Consider the following 22,867-nt stretch of genomic DNA (forward strand, 5'->3'; position numbering starts at 1 on the left):
CTTAAGAAGACTTCCAACAGCATCAGTAGCACTCTGCTATTAACTTGATCTCCTGAAAGTACTACAAGATTTTATAACTTAAAAGCAAGAGCTGGGAAAAGGAGACCATAAATACTAATGTATTAATGCACAATTTAAACCTCTTAAAATCTCTCATTAAACTTGTGTTTCCATAAGTAAAAACAAAATTTCTTTCCTGAATAGGACGAAAAACTTCACTTGTACTGAATTTTTCTAGGATATCAGAATAAGCTAATGACTCTAACAATTTCACTTAACTTCAAAATTTCAGTTTTAGGAGCTCCTGGGCGGCTCAGTTGGTTAAGTATCCGACTTCAGCTCAGGTCATAATCTCAGTTTGTGGGTTTGAGTGTCGCATCAGGCTCTGTGCTGACAGCTCAGAGCCTGGAGCCTACCTTTCACATTTGAATTCCATGCATCATGATAAAGTACAGAACTGGATTTTAAAAAATATTTATTTTGAGAGAGAGAGTGGGGGAGGGGCAGAGAGAAGGAGACCCAGAATCCGTAACAGGCTTAAGTTGTCACTGTATTTCATTCCCACTAGGTTGTAAACTTTGAGAGCAGACATGTAGTTGAATAATCTCTCTATATCTCAAAAGATTAGACACTGTACCAGTAGGTATTCATTAAATATTATCTAGAACACCCTTATCAATAGTTCATTCTAACTCCACTTTGTTGATGTGAATATAAGTAACCCCTCTGAAAACAACAAATGGAAAAAAAACAACAACAAATGGAAATCAAAGCAGGAACTTGCACAGGTATTTGTACACCCATGTTCATTAGCAGTATTGTTCACAATAGTCAAAATGTGGAAGCAATCCAAGTGTCCATTGACAGACAAACTGATATACATAATGTGGCACATTCATATAATGGAATACTATTCAGCCTTACAAAGGAAGGAATTTAATTCTGACACGTGCTACATGGATGAACCTAGAGGACACAATGCTGAGTGAAATAAGCCGGTCACAAAAGGTCAGATATTTTTAATTCTACATATATGAGGTACCCAGAGAAGTCAAATTCACAGAGACAGAAAGTAGAACAGTGGTTGCCAGGGGCTGGAGGGATAGGGAGTTATTGTTTAATGGGTAGAGTTTCACTTGGAGAAGACGAAAAAGTTCTAAAGATTAATGGTGGTGATGGCTGCACAACAGTGTTAATGGTCAATGTACTTAATGCAAAGTACACTTAAAACTGGTAAATTTTTTATGTGCTTTTTACCTCCATAAAAAACAAAACAAAAAAACTCCCTGGATTTAACACCTTTTTACAAGCCCACTCCAGTAGTGCTTTTAACTAAGATGTTGGTTTTTAACTTGCATAATGTCATAATTTCACTATAGTTTGACACGTTATGCAAAACATGGATTTGGTGATCATGGAGCTGCTACACAACCTATCAGTGTTTCAGGCATCATCATGTAGCGGTTAAGAAGCACAGGCTCACTGGGGCGCCGGGGTGGCTCAGTTGGTTGAGCGACAGACTTCAGCTCAGGTCATGATCTCACAACTCGTGAGTTTGAGCCCCGCATCAGGCTCTGCGCTGATAGCTCAAAGCCTGGAGCCTGCTTCAGATTCTGGGTCTCCCTCTCTCTCTCCCCCTCCCCCACTCATGCTCTGCCCCCCTCTGTCAAAAATAAACATTAAAAAAAATAATAATAATAAATAAATAAAACACAGGGCTCAGAGCCAATCTGGGAGCTGGAGGTGAGTCCCAGCTTCACCATTTGACCCATTCAGGGGCACACAGAATTGACAGTGTCTTAGTTTCCTCATATGTAGAAGTGGAATGAATAATCAGAGTAAAGGACGTATGAAGTGCTTACAATAGTTCCAGATGCATATTAAGTACCATACATGTGAACGAACATTATAATAGACTACCATTTGCTTCGAAGGGCGTTGTTTCTCAAAGTGCAATCTACGAATGACACGCATCAAACAAAATCACCTGGGTACCTTGCTTAAAACGCAGACTTCTGAACCAGCATCTTTGGATATAGGTTCCACTGTGTAAAATGTCCCACTGCAAAGGTGGAAAACTGGAGTGGGGATGAGAAGCACCTGGATTCAGATAAAGTGACCAGAGGGCCTTCTAGGAATGGAGAACCAGGGACAGTGGTCAGAGGACAACATTTCCCAAACTTTCTAGACGCTAAGAATCACAGAAAAATCTTAGTAGATATGTGCCCTTTATGAAAATGTCCCAAGTGAGTCTTATCACGGAAGTTTGGCAAATGCTGCCCTAGAGATTCCCACAGATTTTTAGCATATCCCAATCCGCTTTAAATGCAATATTTGGTGAAGGCCTGTGCTCCGGAAGTTCAAAGTACCAAATGAATCCGTACACTCCAAATCACTTCAGCATTACTGGGCAGTAGGTCACAAAAGAGGAGGTGATCTTGTTCTCTCCCCATAAGGAACTTACTATAGGATGAGCTGTAAAACCCTTACTTTATTATCGCATTACTTGGAATTACAAATTGGGAAGTAAGTCATGGACTTCAAAGTTGGTCTGGAGTACTGGTTGTCAAAAATGTGGTCCCTAAACTCAGTGGCATCAGCATCAAATTGTTAAAAATATAAACCAGCAGGCCTTATCCCAGAAGCTCAGGGAGTGGGGCCCAGCAATCTGTAGTTTAACCGCCCTCCGGGTGATTCTGATGTTCGCTCCAGTTTGGGAAGCACAGGTCATGCAAAAGGGATCTCCTTCAGCGGTTGCTCGGCCAGAAAGTCACGGAATACTTCCAATCCCTTGCTTCCTTCCCAGTCCATTAATCTCTCCCCTCCCACGTCACATTCAATCAATCAGATTCACAGAAATTATCTACACATTTCAAAAACAACATAAAACTTTATTAAGAACATCTTATATTGTCATCAGATACAGCCAAAGAAAAAGGGGTAAACAGGGAAACTTCATCTTCCCATGTGCTACTGCCACCTCGGAACAGACTCACGTGCGGATGGCTGGAAGTACAGATGGCAACAAATGCTGTGTATAAATAAATTCAGTGTGTAACACAATGCTCCCTTTCTATACAGAGAAGAAATGGGTTTACACTTTAAAAAGCTTCAATATAGTGCAACAACTATGAAACAAGACTACATCTTTAGGAGCTATTTCTTAATAGAATACAAAGCAGTTTTGTAGCTTTATGTTATTTCATATAATACAAATTTGTAGAATGTAAAATTCAGAAAGGGCATTCTAACTTTCCCAATTAATTTGTACTTTTAAGTTTTTTCTTTCTAAAGATTTCTCAGAACCAGTTCAATGACTACACTTTAATAGATGAGCTGCTCATCTACCGTGACAACTGACAACCTAGTTTTGTTCTTTTAATTTTGCAAATCAAGACAACCAGGTCATCCCAACGTTTGCTGATTCTGAAGGAATTCTTATAGAAAAACCCTGATTCAGAGTGCATGTGAGAAGAGGTACCAAAATAGCTGCATCTGGACTGGTTTTCCTAGAGGGGGAGGGTGGCCTTTGAGCACAGCTGATTTTTCTCAGACTCCCGGGTTCCCCCATGTGGTTCTTTTACTTACTGTAGTGATGGAAGGAGCGGAGGGAACTCCAGGGAATCTGTTCAAATGGCCACTCCAGACAGCTCTCTGCACTGTTTGTGGAGAAAAGAGTGATGGTATCCATTCAAACCACAGTACCCCTGCGGCAAGTGTGGGGACATGCTTCTCTCTTGAGGGGCCGGGCCAAACTGCACTCAAAGATGCATGATTTGCCTCATGTTCATACACAGTGGAGAAAACACTCATGATTTCGAATGTGGTATTATAGTACCCCCATCTAACCCCATTTGTTGAGAAAATGTAAGTCTACCTTTTAGAAAAGAAGACCATTCACTGCTAAGGCTTACCATGTTAACATAAGGCTGAAAAGACAACTTCTAAACCAGACCGTATCATTTGTGTTTACAGTTAGTGAGTTAACCAACAGCTTAAAGGTTTGTGGAGGACTGGTCAAAGGGTGCGACTGGGGGCAGGATTCAGGTTGAGTACTATCACTTATCACAAATCGCATCGAGCTCTTTAAAAAAATAATGCCTTTTTATCATAAATATTTAGAACAGATACTGGCATTAAAATCAGTATCTAAGTCAGAAGTCTGTCTTAAATGGTGAAAATATTCCAACAAACTTCGAATAATTCAAATCTTCCCAGGAGTACATAGTTTATAAATTAGTTTTAAATGGAAAAAAATATATTTTGAATGGATAAACCACCACTTTAACAGATCATAAATAAGGTGAAGACATTGAAAATAAATTAATATACAAGTTTTTGCTTTCACTTTAACAAGAAAAACTAACTTACATGGTATACTTTTAGAACAGGTATAACTAGGTTTTTATAATTGTGCATTTGTTACCCCACCACCCCCATGCTGAATCTTCTTTTTATATAATCTACACCTAGGGACAGAGGTACACAAAACAGACAGACACCACAATGTGTGAATCTGGCTGCTGCACACCATTTCCTTAGTTAGAGTGATGTTACAAATGCTGATCAGGATCTATTAGTAATTGTCAACCACATTACAAGTTAAGTACATTCATGGTTAAGTGGATTAGGTTCCCTGGTGACCTTTGTGTGGTAGTGTTTATAGGGAACCTAACTACTACCATTCTTTCTGTGAGAAAATGTGCCCAGAATCCCAAAAGTTGACTAAAAGACTTTGGAATATAAGCCATATATGGATGGGGACTACTAATATGTGTCTATGTTCTGGAGAGAGGCCAAACTGTTAAAAGCACTGTTTCCAGAACTTTTGGCTACTGAAAATAAATATTCGCCTTCTTCACATAGAAATTCATTTTAACTATAATTTCTAATATTGAGAAAAAAAGAGTGAAGCCATTCAGACTAGAGAGACATAATTGGCTTGTGGGATTTAAAAGATGTTTTATTGACTATCTAATTTGAATCTGCTTACAAGGAAAAGCAAAATGTCTAATATGTAATGAATAAAAAAAAATGTTTATCCTAAGTCATTATTGAGTACAAATCCACAGCTTAACAATGTGATTTTAAAAAGAAAGCAGGAGAGCATGCAACTGCTCTAACACACAGGGTTAGAAATAAAAGGTAAAAGTACATTTGTTTTGGTAATTCTAAATATACAAATATAATATTTGCCAGATCTACCCTGTAGTGTAGCACTGCTTAATTTCCAAATATACAGTCATTCAAAAACCTTAAGGAAACATTAAAAATGTTCCAGGCTATTTTACTGAACTTTAAGGAATATTGTGTTGAGATATTAGAGCTAAAAATGCTATTGTTTTTAAAGTTAAATGGCTAAGCGAATAATAAAAGTATTTTACGGTTCTTTTAATCCCATAGACGGCTTTATGTTAAAGGGATCAATTATGTTAAAAGGAGACTGATTTGAAAATAGCAATCAGTTCCAGAATCAAAGTTGTCGTCTTGGTATAAGGTCAAATTTTACAACATTTCCAAAGCATTTTCATATTAACCTACTCAAATAATTCTAAATAGTTTAATCAAGGGGGTCCCTACTTAATACTCCTTTTATTCTACACTGGCAGCTGGAATGGAACCCCTACAGTACTATTGTGGAAAAGTTCTCTAAGCTTTGATCTGACCCTCAGTTTAGTGTTCAATTCCTGACCTCTGAGGAATAAGGAATCAAGGCATTAAGAGGCACAGAACTGCTATTTTGGTCAGGGAGAAGGGTGGAGTTTAAGTTGGAACATTTAGTCCCTTCTACAATCAAGTCCTAACTATACCATAATAAAGTCTCTACCAACTCCTGATTAGTTCTCACCCTTAGGAATTACATACTATACAGTGATTAGATACTGAAGAAAAAAAAAGGAAAAACACTTGAAAATACATGAAGAAATAGAAACATGGAATTTCTCACAAGGCCCTGGATCAAAAAAATTTACAAAAAGATCTTCTGAAAATAATCACTATTTGTGAGCTTATTAATACACAGAGATCATCACTTTGTTTAAACTAAGTCATGTTAACTTACCAATAAAATAGTAAACAAACCAACATTTTAAACAATTTTATAAATTACTTGTCACTTCTTTTGTTAGTCATTCTGTCAACCATATACAAAAATAACGCTACAGGACTGTCCACCTAACCTGTCTCCATCTCTTGCAAAGTCCTGGGCCCTGGAAAGAGACTGGTCATCAGTCTTCACTGTAGATGTCCCCTGCAAAGGGCAGGTGCATGTGGCTTCCAGTCACGTTGGGTAATCGGGATAAGTCTGGCAGGCTCTGGATCCGGGACCTGAGTTCTTTGCGCACCAGGGAAACTCTGGCTAACTTGCGCTTGTATTCCTATAACATCAAACCACTTTCATTAGCATTCTGGGAGTTGAGAGAAGAGCTATCTAGCTAATGGTCTGCATAAAATCTGGTATTACACTCAGTTAATGCTAAAAGAAAAAAAAAAAAGGATAATTACCAAGTTAGCATTAAGATCAAAGGAGGGGCTTTGGAAATATACTACTAGATAAACTCTATTATTATGAAAAACCATCATCTTAAACAGTTGTCACACACCTGTGAAAAGAAGATTACCATGTCAATATAGTTAACCTCAACATGTAAGATCTTCAGGTGTCCTTGAGCTTGGATAAGAAAAACCACATACCTGTTTTCACAAACCTAAACTGAAATTTAGCACTGTTTACAATTGTGAATTCTAGCAACAAATCACAGTATTATCAGTAACTGTGAATTTGTCTTCAATGGAAACAAGCTGCTATGATATTACATTACAGTTTTTTAAAGCTATCTTGAGCTGCTGACATTTATCATGACTTTGAAATTATGGTAATTCTCAGACCAAACATTAAATGTTATTTAATGTGTCAATAAAGAAGCATATATTATTGTACAAATATTATGTCAATAACTGTACTTTAATATAACTTGTTTCCTTTGTAATGCTAAGCAATTTATTTTCTACATTAAAATACTGAACTTGAGGTGCACCTGCTCAATCAGTTGAGCATTCGACTTCGGCTGAGGTCATGATCTCATGGTGCATGGGTTTGAGCCCTGCATTGGGCTCTTTGCTGACAGCTCAGAGCCTGGAGCCTGCTTCGGATTCTGTGTCTCCCTCTCTCTCTGCCCCTCCCCAACTTGCGCTCTGTCTCTCTCAAAAATGAATAAATGTTAAAACAAAATTTTTTTAAATATTAAACTTGAGAAGGGCCCAAAGCTTCACCAGACCACTAAAAGTTCCAGTGGCCCCCTAAAAGGTTAGGAAACCTTGCAAACAGTGGCCTAAAGACTCAGAAACTGGAAACCAATCAAGATCATGTTTGGTTTTGAGGGAAACAGTCCACTGTCTCTACTGGGAATATTTCCTTTTAATGGAAGTTTCCAGACTTCCACATGGAGAAACAGGATCCTTCTATACTCCATTACCTAGTAGAGGTGGGACAGGAAGGAGGTAATCTAGAATATGGGTATTCTTCCTTCCAGAAAAAATTAGAACATCCTCCTTCTAACCAAGGCTGATCTCACAAACAAGACAGAACAGGTGAGTGATAAGCTTTCATTCTGGGAAGAAGGCTGATCCACAAAGAGCTCTTCTTTAGTGTTCCTCAGCTCTATACATCAGAATCAGCTAAGAAATTCTTGAAGAAACAAATTTTTCAGGAGAGGCTCAGTCCTCCTACATATCAATTAAATGAGGATAATTTCTAGAAGTGGGTCCAGAGTTCATGGATTTTACACAAGTTCCCCAAAGGATGTTAATACACAGAGTTATGAGCCACTTTGTTAGTTTTTCTGCCTAAAATGAAATCAACTAGTGGGGTTTCTTTGAATGATTGAACCTCCTCCTTTAAAGAATAACCACACGAGGGGCACCTGGGTGGCTCAGCTGGTTAAGTGTCTAACTTCAGCTCAGGTCATGATCTCATGGTTCATGGATTCACGCACCACATCAGGCTCTGTGCTGACAGCTCCGAGCCTGGAGCCTGGAGCCTGCTTCAGATTCTGTGTCTCCCTCTCTCTGTCCCTCCCCCACTCGTGCTCTGTTTCTCTCTGTCTCAAAAATAAATAAACATAAAAAAAAATTAAAAAAAAAAGCGCATGTGGGGAAAGGGATTTGTCAGACTTACTGAAACTCCACTATTCTAAAGGAAGGAGGAAAAGAGACCTTGGAAGCATGGGGGACTGGGCACGGTGGCAGGCAAAGCAGGTAAAGTTGAAGGCTGGAAAAGTTCAAGCATAGCTTCGGGCACCTAAGAGAGGTATCAATTCTTGCCATGTCTACCTGTCCCTGCAATTCTAATTGATCATGAAGATCAAGATGGAGTAAAAGAGAGTTTAATAGAAATCTGTAATCTCAAGGTATGATTTTCTTCTTCCCCATCCCCTTCACCAGTGATACACGCTGGAACACCAAGTAAGTTTTAGCACAGCAGCTCAGAGTGGCATACGAAAGATTAGCACCAGGATATTTCACATTCCAGAGGCCTACTTCTCAGTAGGCTCTCATAACACACGTCCACATTTAGCACGTTTCTTCCTCAAAACACACCGGTATGGGGACAAACACTTGTCTCCATCTGTCTCACTGTTCTTAGCTGAATCACTCTTGAATACATAATACATAAAGCACTCTGGGGTCAGCATGACACATTTAGATGTTGATCAAACATGCTCAAAAGCAATCATTCTCTGCTAGAGACTTGAGAAATGTCATATGTGCTGTTAGTGGTCATTACTGCTCAGCCTAATTTTTAGTTTCTAGCATCCAGATAGGTTGTTCTTCAACTAAGATTTCATTCAAATGATACTGGCAACTAAAAGCCTTCAGCTTTTTTGGTATATACTGCAAACAAAATATTGGTAAATATAAACAAAAGCTACCATTTATTGAATGTCCATTATATGCCAGGCATTAAAATATGAACTCATTTAATCCTCTCAATAATCCCATGAGAAAAGTTATTATCCTTCATCAGCATGTGAAGTCATACTTTCCCAAAGCTTTCTGCTACTGTCACAGGCAGGATCTCCTACCCAGAAGATTTAAGGAACTGTGGCAAGCTGTCTGATGTGAGTCTGAAGAAGAACCTGGATTTCACCTTGTAACTACTCGATTACATGAACCAGGCCATAGTCCTAAAAATTTTAAATTGCTAGACTAGGTGGTCTAGAAAGAGGCTCTAAGATTTCACAGGTTGGTTTCATATGGCAACAATGCTTTCACCAGGATGTGTGTATTACTTTGATTCTGAGGTACAATAACGTCAGTACTTCTCTCAGATCAGAATCTTCACAGCACCATGAATGTACTCCCCTCTTTCATGGCACGGCAGTCCTGCCATTTGGCAAGTGTATATTTATTGAGTACTGGAGATACAGCATTAAGCAAAACAGATGAGGTGTCCTGCCTCCACAAAACTAACCTATCAGGAGGAAGGAGACATAAAACATAATCTCAAGTATAAATACAATGAAGAAAATAAAGTTGGGCAAAAGGAGAATATGATGGGGCAATACTGGGGAGGGTTAAGAGAGGATTAAAGATTGAAAGTGTTAGCTTTCAGAGCCACTGACCTAGAGGAGGCTGACTTCCAGCATGATACAGCCAGGAGCTCAAAGGCCCCACTCCTTGGTGAGAACTATTTTTTTTTATCTTTAAATTTATTTTTAACATTTATTCATTATTGAGAGACAGAGCATGAGCATGGGAGGGGCAGAAAGAGGAGGAGACACAGAATCGGAAGCAGGCTCCAGGATCTGAGCTGTCAGCACAGAGTCTGACGCGGGGCTCGAACTCACGAACCGCAAGATCATGACCTGAGCCAAAGTCGGACGCTTAACCGACTGAGCCACCCAGGCACCCCAGGTGAGAACTATTTTCAAAAACCCTACTGGCCATTTCAAGCCTTTGGAAATTATCCTAAAGGCAAAGGACCTATGAAGAAACATCTATTCCAGAAAATCCATTAAGAAAGGCAAGCGTCTGTGGTATGTAAACCAAGATATTCCATCCCTCCCTACTCCCAGCTCAGTAAGGCAGAGTCCCCTGACTGCCGCAGCTGAGAACCCAAGGATCACTCCCCAACAGACAGACTTTCCTCCTGAGAAGGCTAGGCCGTTAGCACGTAATCCTCCGCAAGCTACCTGTTGCTTACACTGTCTGCCTCAGGATAGTTTAGAAGGCATGGGGCTCGGTTCTACTCAGCCCCCACTGGTGACAAAAAGGCTCTACCTTGGATGTGGCAAGCTGAGAATGCTGGGGCACTCACAACCCTTGCCCCCGACTCAGGAGGTAATGTTCTAACCCAAAGGGAAAAGCTAAGATGAACACAGGCTGCCACCCACCTCTCATTTTCACTAAGAGCTCAGCTCCTACAGCAGGGGTAACCCTAAAGAAAAGTTTACTATGGTCCCCACCCCTAGTTACAGACCCCTGACACAAAAGATTTTTGCCTGACAGAAGAAACAGGCAATAAAACAGAACCTAATCTCTTCACAAAGGAACTGATTTTAGTTACAACAAAGCAAGAAGTTGTTCAAGCCTAAGGGTACCGCCAAGAACAGTGGAAGCTACGGTGAAAGGCAATTAGGAGATTCATTCATAACAGGGGCTAAACTGAAGACCAACTAGTTTGCAGGACAGAAACGCAGTAAGACAGTTGGAAGGTGCCGTCCTGGTGTCAGATATCTAACACTGGCCTCAGAAAGAAAATCAGTTATCTCGAAGAGGTAAGTGAACCCCCATGTTCACTGCAGCATTATTTACAACAGCCAAAATATGGAAACAACAAAGTTTCTATCAACAGATGAAGGGATAAGGATGATGTGGTGAATACACACACAGACACTCACACAATGGAATACTATTCAGCCATAAGAAAAAAGATAATTCTGGTATTTGCAACATGGACAAACCTAGAAGACATTATGTTAAGTGAAATTAGCCAGACAGAGGAGCATCTGGGTGGCTTAGTCAGTTAAGCATCCAACTTTGGCTCAGGTCATGATCTCGTGGTTCATGGATTCAAGCCCTGTGTTGGGCTCTGTGCTGACCACTCAGAGCCTGGAGCCTGCTTTGGATTCTGTGTCTCCCTCTCTCTCTGCCCTTCCCCCACTTGCACTCTGTCTCTCTCAAAAATAAACATTAAAATTTTTTTTTAAAAACTAGCCAGAGAAAGATACATATTGTATCATTTATATGTGGAATCTTAAAAACAAACAAACAAACAAACAAACAAATAAACAAACAAAACAAAGGTGAACTCATAGAAACTGAGTAGAATGGTGGTTACCAAGAGCTGGGATGGCAGGGGGAAATGTTGACTACAGTTAATAATAAGGCTGTGTACTTGAAATTTGCTGAGAGATCTTAAGTGTTCTCACCACATATACACAAAACTATGTGAGATGATGGATATTAATTACCCCAATTATGGTAATCAGTTCAACAAAGTACACATACATCAAGTCATCACATTGTACAGTTTAAATATATAAAATTTTATCTGTCTGTTTTATCTCAATAAAGCTGGGAAAAAAGAAAGCTCTTCTTATTACATTAGTAAACCACCCACACCCCCCCCGAAAAAAAACTAAAAAAGACGCACAAAAACCCCTAAGCATTGAAAGAGAAAACATACCTGTGGGCCCAGCGGCATACCTGTACTGTATCAGGTAAAGACAGGCGTGTGGAAACCTGACAAGTAAACCAATAGGTAAAGGCCAATACTGGTTTATCAGTTATTTTCAGAACCTTCTCATCCTTTTCTAACTAAACCTGCATTTTGCAAAAACAGCTTTCAAAAAATTTATTTTGTGTTGGGGTGCCTGGGTGACCTTTTGGTTCAGGTCATGATTTCACAGTTCGTGAGTTCGAGCCCCAAGGAGGGCTTTGTGCTGGCAGTGTGGAGCCTGCTTGGGATTCCCTCCCTCTCCCTCTCCCTCTCTCCCTCTCTCTCTCTCTCCCTCCCCTGCTCACATTCTCTCTCTCTCTCTCTCTCAAAATAAATAAACATTTAAAAAAAATCTGTTTGGTGTATAAACTTTTTTTTCCTAAAAGAACTTAATTGTGTTCCAGCATCAAAGGGAGGAACCTGAATTTTAAGATTTAAGATAAAAAATTTCTGGCACAAAAACAGACACATAGACCAATGGAATATAATAGAAACCCCAGAACTAGACCCACAAACGTATGGCCAACTCATGTTTGACAAAGCAGGAAAGAACATCCAATGGAAAAAAGACAGTCTCTTTAACAAATGGTGCTGGGAGAACTGGACAGCAACATGCAGAAGGTTGAAACTAGACCACTTTCTCACACCATTCACAAAAATAAGCTCAAAATGGATAAAGGACCTGAATGTGAGACAGGAAACCATCAAAACCCTAGAGGAGAATGCAGGAAAAGACCTCTCTGACCTCAGCCGTAGCAATCTCTTACTCGACACATCCCCAAAGGGAAGGGAATTAAAAGCAAAAATGAACTACTGGGACCTTATGAAGATAAAAAGCTTCTGCACAGCAAAGGAAACAACCAACAAAACTAAAAGGCAACCAATGGAATGGGAAAAGATATTTGCAAATGACATATCAGACAAAGGGCTAGTATCCAAAATCTATAAAGAGCTCACCAAACTCCACACCCGAAAAACAAATAACCCAGTGAAGAAATGGGCAGAAAACATGAATAGACACTTCTCTAAAGAAGACATCCGGATGGCCAACAGGCACACGAAAAGATGCTCAACGTTGCTCCTTATCAGGGAAATACAAATCAAAACCACACTCAGATATCACCTCACGCCAGTCAGAGTGGCCAAAATGAACAAATCAGGAGACTATAGATGCTGGCGAGGATGTGGAGAAACGGGAACCCTCTTGCATTGTTGGTGGGAATGCAAATTGGTGCAGCCACTCTGGAAAGCAGTGTGGAAGTTCCTCAGAAAATTAAAAATAGACCTACCCTATGACCCAGCAATAGCACTGCTAGGAATTTACCCAAGGGATACAGGAGTACTGATGCATAGGGGCACTTGTACCCCAATGTTTATAGCAGCACTCTCAACAATAGCCAAATTATGGAAAGAGCCTAAATGTCCATCAACTGATGAATGGATAAAGAAATTGTGGTTTATATACACAATGGAGTACTACATGGCAATGAGAAAGAACAAAATATGGCCCTTTGTAGCAACGTGGATGGAACTGGAGAGTGTGATGCTAAGTGAAATAAGCCATACAGAGAAAGACAGATACCATATGGTTTCACTCTTACGTGGATCCTGAGAAACTTAACAGAAACCCATGGAGGAGGGGAAGGAAAAAAAAAAAAAGAGGTTAGAGTGGGAGAGAGCCAAAGCATAAGAGACTCTTAAAAACTGAGAACAAACTGAGGGTTGATGGGGGGTGGGAGGGAGGGTAGGGTGGGTGATGGGTATTGAGGAGGGCACCTTTTGGGATGAGCACTGGGTATTGTATGGAAACCAATTTGACAATAAATTTCATATATTGAAAAAAAAAAATTTCCCCAGAGCAAAACCATTAAGAAATTAAGTTCTCTCCCTTAGCAATAAATAATGAGCTGATATATATGGCTTTTACTGCAAATGTATAGTATTCTGGCTACTCTGTGGGTACGAAAAACTTGTGATGCAAATCAAAACCACAATGATACCACTTCACAACTACAATTATGGCAATAGTCAAAAAAGATTTGACAATAACAAGTGCTGATAAACATCTAGAAGAAATGGAACCCACACACAGTGCTGATGGAAATGTAAAATGGTCTGGTAGTTCCTAAAAAATCAGAGTTACCATATAACCTGGCAATTCTGCTCCTAGGAATATATAAGAAGAGAAATGAAAATGTATGCCCACACAAAAATTTTAACATGAATGTTCATAGTTCACAATAGCTAAAAAGTAGGGGGAAAAAATCCAAATATCCCTCAATTGATAAGAGAAACAAAAATATGATATAGTCCTACCATGTAATATTTGGCCATAAAAAGAAACAAAGTACTGACATATGTTACAACATGAAAGACCCTTGAAAACATGCTAAATTAAAGAAGCCAGTTAAACAGATCATATACTGTATGGTTCTATTTATATGAAATCTCCAGAACAGCCCAATTTTTAGAGACAGCAAACCCGAGTTTGCTTAGGTTTGGGGTGGGATGAAGTGAAATGGGTAAGAGGTTTCCTTTACGGTAGACAAAAATGATCTAAAATTATACATTGTAGTGATGGCTACGAAATCCTGCAAATATATTTAAAACCTGTACACTGTAGGGGCACATGGCTGGTGCAGTTGTAGAGCATGCGACCCTTCATCTCAGGGTTGTAATACAAAAAAAAAAAAAAAAAAAAAAAAAGCCCCACATTGGATATAGAGATTACTTAAAAATAAAATCTTAAAAAAAAAAAACCACAACACCCTGTACATTGAAAACACCAAGTTACATGGTATGTGAGTTACATCTCAATAAAAATGTTAAAGAGAGGGGGAAAAAAACTCTTTGTGAATTAGTCTGAGGACCTCAGTGCCACAAACAGTATTGCTTTTAATGGCAAATGGATTCCAAGTTTTGCTACTTTACAAAAAAATCCCCTTAAAAAAAAAGCATTAAGGATAGGGGCGTCTGGGTGGCTCAGTTGGTAAAGCATCCAACTTGGGCTCAGATCATGATCTCACGGTTCGTAGGTTTGAGTCCCATGTCAAGCTCTATTGACAGCTCAGAGCCTGGAGCCTGCTTCAGATTCTGTGTTTCCCTTTTTCTCTGCCCCCACCCCCTCCTCGTGCCCTGTCTCTCTCTGTCTCTCAAAAATGAATAAATGTTCAGGGGCGCCTGGGTGGCTGAGTCAGTTGGCTGTCCAACTTCAGCCCAGGTCATGATCTCAGCACTGGGGAGTTCAAGCCCCACATCAAGCGTCGCCCTCTCTCTCTCTGCCCCTCATCTGTTCATGCTCTCTCTCTCTAAAAAATAAACTTAAAAAAAATGAATGTTAAAACAACTTAAAAAGCCGTTCAAGGATAAATTAAAGGTGAGCTGGTTATTCTAGGTGCAGTAAATGCCAAGCTCATACAACACACGTTCCACCAAATTCCAACCTGACTTCTTGGAAAGACCAATCTGTTAATGCAAATATTACATAAAACCCAGTGATGAACATGAGTGATGGTCCAAAGGGTCAAACAAAAGGAATTCCATACAAAATAAACAGATATTGTTTATAATAACTGTCTGTATTATACATCACCTGCAACTTCTAACACCTACTGATTTATATACCAACAATTGAGCTGTCAGTGTGACAGTTTTCTGAGTTGAGATTCTAGCTCTTACTACATATTATTTGCAATTTTCAAACAAACGCATCATTCTGCTGTTTGATACTGAATTCGAAGGTCTCAAGTGATCTACTCCATACTTCAGTTCCACTAACATTTCTTGAGCATCTACTATAGAAGGTGCCAGTCACTATCCTGGGAACACAAAGATGAATCATAACCCTTACCGAGAACATACAATTTAATAAGCATGCAAACAAATGAGTAATTACAATAAGTATAAGATGTTCCATCAGAGGTGAAAACCGCTATGACATACGAGAACTGGAGGACGGAGGACTTTACCACAGTTCAGGGAGGGTTTTCAGAATTAAGGATAGGTGAAGAGAATACAACAGGATTACGGAAACAGCAAGATAACAGGCTAGAGAGGATAAATAGCATGACAGGAGCACGACAAGTCACTATTAGACAGTGCATGGTGCAAAGTGAAGAAATTAGTTCCATTACCAAATACAGTCACATTTAAGTCATGAGAGAACTGGTCTGGATATAGTATAGAAGAGGATGAACCTGAGGAAGAATCCCAATCAGGACTTGACAGCAAATGTCCAAGGAAGAAAGACTAGGGCCTGGACCAAGCCTGTCGCGGTACAGCACTGCACAAATCACACCGTTCGTCAAGTAGCAATGCACTTCACACACTACATTGGATGCACATAATACCTTAATTAAAAAGACAAAAACAATGTGTATTAAGAAAACTCAGGGAGCGCCTGGGTGGCTCAGTTGGTTGAGCGTCCAAGTTTGGCTCAGGTCATGATCTCGCGGTCTGTGAGTTCGAGCCCCGTGTCAGGCTCTGTGCTGACAGCTCAGAGCCTGGAGCCTGCTTTGGATTCTGTGTCTCCCTCTCTCTCTGCCCCTCCTCCGCTCCTGCTCTGTTTCTCTCTCTCTCTGTTAATAATAAATAAACATTAAAAAAAAAAAAAAAAAGAAAACTCAGCAGCACTGGTTGTAGTTCTGATGTGAGGAATGAAGAAGTCTCAGGCTTGATCAGTGGCTAGATGGAGTGTTGTTACCTAAAATAGCAAAAATAGGCAGACACTCTTTTGGGGAAGATAAACAGTACAGTTTTCATCATGTGAAGTGTGAGTTATCCTTGAGGACTTCTGGTAGTAGGTACTTGGAAATAGAAATGTGGTTTCTAGCATTCTGAACTGGAAGTAAGATTTCGGCTTGGGCAGCAGCAAATAAAAGTCTATGGCCCATTAAGCCTACATGGGTGTATACAGAAATGTTTCTGAGTCATTTTAAGCCATTTTGCCTCACCCTAACACAACTCTATCTTCTGAATATCCACCATCAGCCAAGATTCTGTGAAACTCTGGTTTTTGTGGTTTCAGAACAAACAAATCTCTACAAACCTGATTTCCTGAATTATCTACCATACCACACTAAAGCCTATGATTCTAATGTGCACCAAGAATATGGCTTGTCCCCTCCCATCCTTGGCTGGGAATCAGACATACAAGAAGAAAGAGAAGTAGGCTAACGACGGAAGGCAGAAATGTTCCCAGTATTAAAAAGAAATGAAGGGGCGCCTGGGTGGCTCAGTTGGTTAAGCATCCGACTTCAGCTCAGGTCTCGATCTTACGGTCCGTGAGTTCGAGCCCCGCGTCGGGCTCTGGGCTGATGGCTCAGAGCCTGGAGCCTGCTTCCGATTCTGTGTCTCCCTCTCTCTCTGCCCCTCCCCCATTCATGCTCTGTCTCTCTCTGTCTCAAAAATAAATAAACGTTAAAAAAAAAAAAAAAGAAATGAAAAAAGCAGTCAAAGTTAATCAGGAAAGTATATACATGGAAAGGTTTGAAATTTTTTTTCTCAGGGAAATACTAATTTTCCCAACACATGCTTCGTGTACTGTGACTAGGACTATCCAACCCTCAGAAGAACAATATACCATTTATGTTCATCATCTGAAGAACTCAGCAATCATACTTAACCAACTCAAAATATCTGCTCTCCAAGTTCTTACGAGAATTCAATTCAAATTGGTTGTAATTTGAGATTTCAAAAAGATCCATTTAAAGCATTTCAAACTTGAAAAGTTTAATGGATTGCCACTGCTCAAGTGTGGGCTGCACACGGTGACTTATTTCTCAAGAGTAGAGTATGAAAAGAGAAAAAATCAACTAAGTTTACAATGAAGAAGCCTGACAAATACTGCCTCAGCCAGGTGATCAAGGGCACATCAACACTGATCAGTCATTTGAGAGTAAGTATCCCTGATAAAATGTGGTGCAATTGACAATTTATGTCTGTGCTCTTCCTTTCCAAGATGCATGAACTCCAGTCTAATTTTAAGAAAAACATCAGACAAATCCCAACAGAGGGACATGCTAAAAATCCCTGAGCAATATTCCCCCAAACTATGAAGGTCATCAAACACAAGGAAGGTCTAAAAAAGTGTCACAGCCAAGAGACTAAAGAGACATGACAATTAAATGTAATGTGATAACCCAAATGGGATTCTGGAATAGAAAAAGGGCATTAGATAAAATTTGAAAAAAGTATGGAATTTAGTTAATAAAATAGATCTATATTGGTTCACCAACTGTGGCAAATGTACCATACTAATATAAAATATTAACAATAAGGGAGGGGCAGTCGGTGGCTCAGTTGGTTGAGTGTCCGACTTTGGCTCAGATCATTATCTCACAGTTCATGAGTTCGAGCCCTGCGATGGGCTCTGTGCTGACAGCTCAGAACCTGGAGCCTGCTTCAGATTCTGTGTCTCCCTCTCTTTCTGCCCCTCCTTCGTTCACACTGTATCTCTCTCTCTCAAAAAATAAACATTAAAAAATAAGGGAAAATGGATATAGGCTATATGAGAACTCTGTACTATCTTCAAACCTTTTCTGTGAACTTAAAATTGCCTAAAATAGTTTATTTAAAAAGAAGTCTAATGGACAAATTAAATATTTTCACAGATTACCAAAGCCACTTTGCATACATTCTTATCTTAAACTTCACAAAAATCCTGCAAGAGGTATCACTATCCTTGTTTTATGGATGAAAAAACTAAGAATTAGAAGACTAAGCATAAATTGCTCGAGTTATAAATGCCAGAAGCCAGCCATACAACACATTTTGTTTAATAACATTCATCAAAATTAATGAATAACAAACTAATAGATTAGTTATTCTTGGTCAAATGCTACAACAATCAGCACGCAAAAAGATGATATAATTAAATTTTTCAAGATGTTTTGTAGAATACCATTTGTATTATTCACATTCTGATGCAGATTTGCTAAGAATATTGCAAAACCAATTGTAATTTCAGATTCTGAATAACATATTAGAGCAATATACTAAATTTATTAATAAAAATATGAGGAACTGGATAATATTAAGCCTGATCTGGATACAAAATTTTTGTGAAGTCAAAAATGGTACATCTTTAGAATCTTTTGTCCAAATTATTCCTCTTTTACCTGTCCAGGATCCTCATCCCATTCTTATCCTTCAAGTGCCAGCTTAAACCCCAAGCCGTCCAAATGAACCTTCCCTGATTACTTCTCCCACACTGAACTTTCACTATTTGACCACTCAACAACATCCTGCTTTGACATGCTGCTAACTATTCTCTATACTACACATAGGATACACTTAAAAAGTTGATGAATGAGAACACCAAAACAATAGAAAAAAATTTGAATCATCTGAATGGCTAAAGCCCTTTCACACAAATATATATACACGTTTCTGAAGAAATGCAATATTCATAAGAAAATACAGATCTTTTCTTCATATAATGGTTGAGTTACATCCTCTAAAAAAGTTTTGAGAAGAGGATATAAATAAAAAAATTTACCTGAATGTTTTTCTACTAGGAACAAATAACATACTTAAATTAACCAGAGGCAAACTTTACATCTTTTTCCTCTACAAATTCTACCCTCTTTTCCATCGTAACCACCTTTGTTTAGCCAACAGCTATTTATAATATTTTATTTAATTTTAAGAGACAGAGAGAGAGAGAGAAGAGAGAGATGGAGAGTGAGCAGGGGAAGGACAGAGAGAGAAGGAGACAGAGAATCACAAGTAGGCTCTGCACTGTCAACATGGAGCCCAATGTGGGACTCAAACTCACTGTGAGATTATGACCTGAACAGAACAAAAGTCAGATGCTTAACTGACTGAGCCACCCAGATACCCCCTACAATATTTTAAATGAGACACAACTTAAACCCAGAACTAGTTTTTAAAAGTAGTCTCTACGACCAGTGTGGGGCTTGAACTCATGACCCCAGGATCAAGAGTCACACAGTCCACTGACTGAGCTAGTTGGGTGTCCCCATAAGTGTATTAAGTACACACTATACTCTTGCTAGTGTATATGTTATGTATCCCAAACTCTACATCAAAAGATAGATTTTTTTCAGAACCCCAGGCTTCCTCATACCTTCTTCCAACTTTTAATCAGCTTTGTTGGGCTACTTTGGATTTAACTCACTCACTGAAATAAACACAACTACTAGAATAAATGTTCTCAGGCAGCAGCATGGCATGAGTATCACCTTGGGAATGAATGCTTTACAACTCACTCCTGTCAACTTTATTTAAGTCATTTACATCTCCTTCATTACTTCCTTCATTTTAACAAGGCCCATATTTCTGTCTTTAATTTACTGCAACTATCTCTGTGTTTTTTCATTTACAGACACACACCTGTCTCCATCCCAAGGACTGAAAACTATAGCACCAAGTACTTCAACATTAATGAATCAGGAGGTCTGATCTGCCTTGTGTACACTCAAAGTGGGTTAATCTGAACCTTAAGAAAACGCTTTCTTTACAGCTGAGTGTATATTGAGTGTCCAATCTTCCCCATTTTAAAAGACCTACTTTAACGCCAGACACTGCCACAGGAACGTTTTCTACTTTAGTCTCACACTAACTTCCTATGTTCTGCTACTATTAGAGTTATTTCTGAACTTAAATACTACTATAGGGTTTACTAGTGGAAACACACTTTGCATCCAGCAGAGCACTGGGTATGAACAGGTCCCAGTCAATATTTCTGGGCATGAGGTCAGAAGATCTGGGTGCAAGTACTGCTTCCTGAATTTACTACCAAACGATTTGTTTGCAAGACTTTATGCAAGACTCCTTAGTATTACCTAAGCCTCAAATGCTTTCTTTATAAAATAGGGGTACATATTTTATAGAGTTGTGAGGATTAAATAAGTTAATGCACAAGTTTTTAAATTATGAAGTGCAAAGAAAACAAATGTCCCAAAATTTGTTCTTATTCATTTTAGGGCTGACCCACATACCGTTGTTCCAATTGCTTTCAATGTTTTAACTATTTTTTGAATTTAAATATTTATATGGCTGCCTTTTTCTTGCATATGCTACTAATAATTCCTCTCTTGTGTCTTGACTGTGACTTTTTAAAAAAAAGACTTGGGATGTATGTAAGTGATGAATCACGGGAATCTACTCCTGAAGCCAAAAACTACACTGTATACACTGTATGTTAGCTAACTTGTCAATAAATTATTTAAAAATAAAATAAAATTAAAAAAGACTTGGGAGAATTTCAACTGCTTCCACATGCGGTCATTAAAAACCATGGTCAACAACTACAAGCATCATGCCTACCAGGTCACAGCCCCCTGTTCCCTATACACTTCCTGAGAGCCGCTGTAGCAGGAAGAATGCATCAAGCAAGGAAACCAAATCCCGATTCTAGTCAGCAAGTTGTGCAGTGTTTGTAGGATGCAAGTTTGAGCAGGGTCCAGTTTTCAGAATGCTCTGAAAACAGGGCTTTGAGAAGTCATTCTCTCACTTTTCATTTGTAAAATCAATCTTTAAAAAAATTTTTTTAATATTTATTTTTGAGAGAGAGAGAGACAGGGTGAGAGCAGGGGAGAGGCAGAGAGAGAGGGGGACACAGAATCTGAAGCAGGTTCCAGGCTATGAGCTGTCAGCACAGTGCCTGACGCAGGGCTTGAACTCACAAACCAAGGTGAAATCGGACACTTAATCAACTGAGCCACCCACACACCCCTGAAAAATCAATCTTCAGGATCCCTTTCAAGTAAAACAGTATGATGGGACTGGAAAGCACCCAATAAAAATAAAAAAGATATACTAGGATATTTTTTCAGCAAAGAAAACAGGAACATCTGAGCATGATGGTTAAAGACCACCCCACCCCAAAAGTATTTCTTAAAGATAGAGATAGGGTTGTAGTATTCTCATAACTCCTTATTTCCAACATATTCCAGAAGGCAAATATCTAAGCAATTTAATTTCTCCCTGTATATCTCAATATATGTATTAGACTGAAATATGATTTAGTTCTATTTAAAATTTATCTATTTTATCATTATTATTAGTCCTTATTATAACTAAATATTTGAGAATTAAGTGAATTCTTGGGTCACAAAAGAACTAATGTTGAACATAAGGCTAGTTATCTTCACTCAAAATAAATATCGAGACATAATCTTTATATTACAGAACCTCACTTTCACAATCGTGGTTCCTTTTGTTCTCTTGCAAACCCCTAAATGGTTTTGTTCTTTGACATGTATTTATGTCCTTTGCCTCTCTTAAAAAGTTAACACAAACATTTTTCTTAAGCCTCTCTCTTCAATTAAACTATAAGCTTTGATTCTCATTTTTCAGGATCCACTATAATTTATTTCATTTTGGTTCTCAGATTGGATCTCTTTCCTAGGATACAAAAAGTTAATAAAAACCCACAAAAGGGCAGTTTTTTTCTTTTAAGGCAAAAAAAATTCCATGATGTTGGGGACTTTCTGGAGACTGATTAGTCAAGTCGGTTGCCATCTCTAGGAGAAAGAGGGAAGATCTCAGTGGTTTGCTCTAACTTATCTTCTAAAAACAAATACCCAGGGGTACCTGGGTGGCTCAGTTGGTTCAGTGTCCAACTTCAGCTCAGGTCATGATCTCACGGTTTGGGAGTTCAAGTCCCACATCACGCTCTGTGCTGACAGCACGCAGCCTGGAATCTGCTTCGGATTCTGTGTTTCCCTCTCTCTGCCCCTCCTTCACTCGTACTCACTCTCTCTCTCTCTCCTCAAAATAAATAAACATTAAAAATTTTTTTTAATAAATAAAAATACCCAAATTTAGCTTGGAATCCAATCCTGCTTTTGATAATTTTTTTAAAATATAAAACACAGGTATCAAATCCTCTCTCATTTCTTCTCACATCCCAGTCCTCTCTGATGGAGTTATTTTTCCCTGACAGTGTGCAGCTTTACCATTTAATGGGAAATACTTAGGGTAAATGAATAACCTCTACACACCCTCTGACATCCTTTGAAGGCTTACTATCATTCTCTTAAATAAGTTTTCTAAAGGCAGATTTTACTTTAAAAATATCCTTGAAATGAGCAATTTCCACCTGTTAAGTTTCAATTCTATTACTGCAAAGGTTCATTAGCCTTCTAAATTGTTAGCAAACAAGTGGAAAAGACAGTT

General features: G+C 38.9%; 1 protein-coding gene across 6 annotated transcripts in view; it reads right to left on the bottom strand.

Moving 5' to 3' along the window:
• Positions 1 to 2,870: 2,870 nt before the first annotated feature.
• The window catches only part of RPRD1A (regulation of nuclear pre-mRNA domain containing 1A), a 69,732-nt gene continuing 49,735 nt past the window's right edge, over positions 2,871 to 22,867 (bottom strand). The window contains exons 7-9 of one of the 6 annotated variants that reach the window (XR_006209699.1): positions 6,180 to 6,377; positions 3,589 to 3,659; positions 2,871 to 3,006 (exon numbers count right to left, since the gene is read on the bottom strand). Coding sequence is in view for 2 of the 6 variants with exons in the window: in XM_007090735.3 (XP_007090797.1) it covers positions 6,228 to 6,377 (150 nt within the window). In the remaining 4 variants the exon portion in view is untranslated. Of the gene's footprint in view, positions 6,378 to 22,867 lie in introns of all 6 variants that reach the window. The other 5 variants (XR_006209698.1, XR_006209697.1, XR_006209696.1 and 2 more) reach the window with 5 other exon arrangements.

The sequence above is a fragment of the Panthera tigris genome, chromosome D3, assembly GCF_018350195.1.
Source record: "Panthera tigris isolate Pti1 chromosome D3, P.tigris_Pti1_mat1.1, whole genome shotgun sequence".
Taxonomy (NCBI): Eukaryota; Metazoa; Chordata; class Mammalia; order Carnivora; family Felidae; genus Panthera; species Panthera tigris.